This window comes from Pygoscelis adeliae, unplaced genomic scaffold (genome assembly GCF_000699105.1).
Source record: "Pygoscelis adeliae isolate BGI_AS28 unplaced genomic scaffold, ASM69910v1 Scaffold14, whole genome shotgun sequence".
In the NCBI taxonomy this organism is placed as follows: domain Eukaryota; kingdom Metazoa; phylum Chordata; class Aves; order Sphenisciformes; family Spheniscidae; genus Pygoscelis; species Pygoscelis adeliae.
Genome location: NW_008825109.1, coordinates 19875829 through 19880511, shown reverse-complemented (window position 1 = coordinate 19880511; position 4683 = coordinate 19875829). Strand labels below are relative to the sequence as shown.

General features: G+C 49.5%; 1 protein-coding gene across 1 annotated transcript in view; it reads left to right on the top strand.

Annotated features, from left to right (window-relative positions):
- Positions 1-775: 775 nt before the first annotated feature.
- LOC103920152 (synaptotagmin-like protein 2) overlaps positions 776-4683 on the top strand; it is a 23983-nt gene continuing 20075 nt past the window's right edge. Inside the window, exons 1-2 of the mRNA XM_009327825.1 lie at positions 776-943; positions 3301-3452. Of these exons, the coding sequence (XP_009326100.1) occupies positions 843-943; positions 3301-3452 (253 nt within the window). The 5' untranslated portion in view covers positions 776-842. The remainder of the gene's footprint in view (positions 944-3300; positions 3453-4683) is intronic.

The following is a 4683-nucleotide window of genomic DNA, read 5'->3' as shown; positions in this document are numbered from 1 at the left end:
CTGTTCTGTCATTTTCCGATTGCTTTACAAAGGCTGGCTGCTTATCCTCAGTCTCATTTAGCTCAGGAGGAAGTGAGGAAAAGAAGAATGGAAGTAAAAAGCAAGCAAGCAATTTGGTAATTTATATGCATATTTTGGTTGTAGCATGCTGAGTCAACTGTTTACCTGTTAGTAGGAAAGCGGCTAAAATAAAATGTTGTCTTGGTTAGGTTAATACCGCGTGAGGAGCTGTAGGACGGGGAGGAAAGTAGGGCAGCTTGTTTTGGAACTTGTGCTGAAGAACAAATAAAAACCCCCAATGTACACATTCGGTTACCATATGTCGCTCTTATCATAAAAGGCATCTCGGTGTTTTTTCTTTGCAGGGATGCTTGAACTCCACGGAGGCAGGCTTCCCCGCTGAAGAAAGCGCATGCCAGAGGTGCTGGAGTTGCTGTTGGTGAGACGAGCTTTCGTGCCCGCTGAGGCAGCTAAGGCGGGCGGCAAGCTCGCTCCTTCCCGTGGTCGCCTGTTTGATTGACGTTGGCTTCCAAATCGCTGCAACTGTGCCTGAAGAAAAGCGAAGGAGCATAATTTTGCTGAGAGAATCTTCTGGCAGGGGAAGGCATGCAGTGCAGAGAAACGTGCCAGTGAAGAGCCTGGAAGTGCAAGTCCAGGTGCTAACGCAACTTCCACCCAAGCCATGCTGTTGTGAAGTCCTTTTTCTCCTGCTGCGTCTTGCTCAGCGCACGAGGGCGGGCTGCACAGAGGCTGCCCATGGCATTGTGGCAGTCTGGGCTGGATTAGTTCCTGGTGTGCCATTGCTTCAGCTGTCTGAAGAACTGAAGAAGATTGCAGGGAAGATGTTGGACTTGAGCTTCCTGACCGAGGAGGAGTATGAGAAGCTGATGAAGGTTCTGCAGAGAGATGCAGAGCTGAAGAAGAAGGATGGGGATCGCATCAGGTGAGAGAGCGTACAATAACAGCAGGACGTGAGCTTCCCCTGGGGGGATTTTTTTACTACTTTTAGAGAGGACTCTGTGTGTGTTGTGTGTGTGTGCATGTGCGTGCAACAAGGAGAGATGCAGGCTGCAGCAGTGCTGTCCTTTCTTGCTCCGATCCTGACGGATCTTTTCATTTCACCTCCTGCATTCTCAGCATCCTGCTGTCGCTGCTGTCCTCTCTCTGCAGGATTGCAGGGCTGGACTCTCCCTTTGAGTTAATCAGCAGCCCTCAGAGACGCCAAGGGAAATCATCCCTTTCCTGCTCCGGGGAGGAAGATGCTGATTTCTCGGTGTCAGAGGTCTGAGCAGGGGAGTAGCTGCTACCTTGTTTTCCTCACTCCATAGCAGAGAAATCCTGTAGAGTGTTTTAAAATAAGATTTTACATCCCCATCTCTGCTTTGTGTCCCTCCGGTGCTCTTTGTATATGCAGCATCCATCGTGCAGGCAGAGAGGGGCAGTGAGAGGCTACATGATCTGCCAAAGGTTTGCGGGGAGCCATTTCAGAGCCAGGAATCGCTTTCAGTTCAGCTCACTTGCCACTGGCCATCCTGGAGCTCAGGTCTGGTTGATCGAGATTGCTTGTTGCTGCTGTCACTTTTTAAATGCCAGCCATTAGACCATCTGGGTTGACAGTATGCACCAGGCTCAGGAAGCTGGCACCAAACTCTCCGCGGCAAGAAATTAGTAGTTCAGTGAGCGTGGATGGCACTGTGCCAGTTTACCCCTGTTAAGGATGTGAGTCTTCGACTTGCTGTTGAGCCAAAAAAGAGTAAGCCCCATGTAGGAGGGATGCTCAAGGCTTGAAGCGGGAGTGGGTAGCTTTGCAGCAGGCTCCGGGGGGCCTACGTGCCCTGGCCTCTGCTCGGGGATGAGAGCTGGGGAAAAAGAACTGGTGGTGGCATACAAACAGCTTGGACTTGAGGTGTGCCTGTCTGCATGCACTTACATCTCCTTTGAATCGAAACAAGGTTTCAAAAAGGTTTTCTCTTTTTTTTTCTTCTTTTTCTGAAATGCAGTAAAATTTCTGCTCTGCAGTGGAGGTTTGGGGAAAAGAGTGTTCGGATTATTTCAGTTTTGTTTCACTTCTCTTTGGAAGCTGTTGCACAGAAGGTTTTCATTTGGGAGCAAAGTGAGTTGGATCCTGACCGGGGTGGTGCCAAGTGCCCCTTGCTGTCATATGGCTACATGCAGTAAGACCTTTGGTGCAAGCGTGGACACGTTTGGCTCCAATACAACCTGCCTGCTGGGCGAAATTAAGTCAAGGGCGTTACACTGATCTGGTGTCAACAAGATTAAGATTAAAAATATGTTCCTACACCTCCTCTGGCCCAGCACCTCGAGACCCTCACGGGGACAGATGCAGCCCCGATCTAGATGGGAGCTGTGCAGCTTGCTGGCTGTCAGTCCTGCTGGGCTCCCCCAGCACGGCCTGCAGAGGCTTGAGCCCCGTTATCCCATACCTGCTCCCTTCTGGCCTTTAGGCAGCCAAATGTGACCCTTCGAGGCTCCACGGTTATCTGGGATTTTGCCCCCTCTTCCAGCTGAGAATTGGACTGAGGTGGGAGTTTCCTCTGGCCTCTCGGGTCTCGCAGGGACCCTGAATTGTGGTGAGCTGTGGGAGGCAGTGCCAGCTGAAAGGCAGCTAATTCAGCAAGCTGTGGTGTAAAACCAAAATAACTGGAGGAGGGTTAAAAGTACAGGCTAGCAAACAGAGCGCTGACGGGTTTAGGTGCCAAAAACCAGCCCTGGGTGTGCCCAAGCGAGGTACAGTAGGAGAAGCTGGGCTCAGGAAGGAGAGCTAACTGTTTGAGTGCCAAAATTGGCATGGCAGGAGGAGCAGGGAGAGGAGCAGTGTCCGGGGAGAATTCTGCAGGGACAGGGTGCTCCCCTAAATAACATGATTTATTTCCATGGTTTGCATCAGATTTGATCCAAAAGGCTTTGCCGCTCATAAAGAGATTAATAGACAAATAAAATGGAGAAGTGCAAGACCTGCAAACAGCCCCACCCCTTCCCAGACCTTCAGGGCTGCAAAGCCAGTGGACAAATCTCCTTGCCAGGTGACTCTGATTTGGATTTGTAAAATTTGGAAGAGGTGAAGGCCTGTGTTTACAAGGTGCTGTTCCCATTTCAGATAAAGAATAAATCAGCTTTTGTTTTAATGCTGGTTTGGCCCTTGTGATTGCAGAGAGTAATCTCTGGATCCTTCGTAGTATCAGACAGGTGAACCGTACGGACAATTATTATGAAGGTAGCTCAGGGGAAGCCGAAACCTTGGAGATCTTTTTGGTGCATAATGTTCTCATTGACTTTCAGGCGGATACAAGGCTCCATCAAGGATGAAAAGAAGAAGAAGTTTGTGACAGGTGAATGGTTTTCAGAAGTGAAGGCAAAACGGTTTCAGGAAGACTTAGAGGGGCCGGATCTACTTCGGGCATCGATTAGAAGGAAAAAGGGCAAACTAGAAAGTAAGTATGTTAGTGTGCATCTTAAGAAAACAAATTGATGGACCAGAAAAAGTGGTCAAGTATGGGAGTCTCCCTGTACTGAGAGCCTTTTGGGGACCAGCCTTTGTGTGGTGAGAAGGGGATTCTCAGCTAAGCTTTCAGTACTAGAAAAAAAACCCTGATTATCAAAATCAGGGCCCAAAGAAAAAATTACAGTGCAGCAGAGGACTAAGGCAAAAGCTGTTTACCAGCTACGTGCAGTAAATGCCTTTTCACCGCTTCAGCTTCTTTCTTCCAAAATGTCTGTTTGTCAGAGGTCACTGGTATCATTTCTTGCCATAGAAGCAACAAGGGAAAGGGGTGATGTAGGGCAGTTTCTGGCATGAGACTGATATGTGTGGATCAAGCAGCCCCCCACAATTCCTAGAGTGGTCTGACAAAAACAGACAGACGGCTGCTTTCGCAGGCCTCTGGGGTGGCGGGGTTCGTCACATCTCTGCAAAGGGATGGGGTGCCTCTCTTCTCCTGGCAAGTATTTGCCCACTGTAAGAGGGGAACGTTGGTCCGTGCCTAGCATTTTATATGGGAATAATTCCAAGGCACAATGTGGTTTTCAAAGTAAAAAGGGCTTTGGGGCCAAGTCTGAATGCTACCCAGGCTGCTGCGCCATAGCAAGGGTATGTCTGGGACCATGTGCTAATTCGAAGCAAATGTATTGTGTGTTGTTTGACATGCAGATGAACTCTCATGGTGGTATGTAAAACAGATCAAATCAGATTTGTCGGCTCAGGGCAGAGAAGAGAAAAGCTCAGCCCCCTGTGAAACAAGCAGGACTGTGTTTTGAGTCCAAATGTAACCAGCCTGGAGCTGGCACTTCGCGCTGAGCATTTGTGCAAAGCAGAACTGGGGATGAGTCACATCCAGTCCTCAACATGAAGACAGGCCAACCGGCTCCGCAGCAGGACTGTGGGACTGCAGCCCAGTCTCACAGAACCTCCTTGATTATTTGTCAGGGTGGGTAATCACAGATACTCTGACATGGCTGGTGAGTTGCTGGCTGCTGCTGCTCTGGGGAAGCCACAGCCCTGACAGACAGCTCTAAGCGACGTCTACCACGGTCCCTAATGTAAGGACCCTATAACTGGGCTCTGTTCTTTCGCAATAAAGGCTACTCAGAGATAAAGGGTTATCTTCCATCTGTCCAAAACTCAAATGTCATCTCTACCAGTTCAGCTCTTTCCTGGGCCCAGCT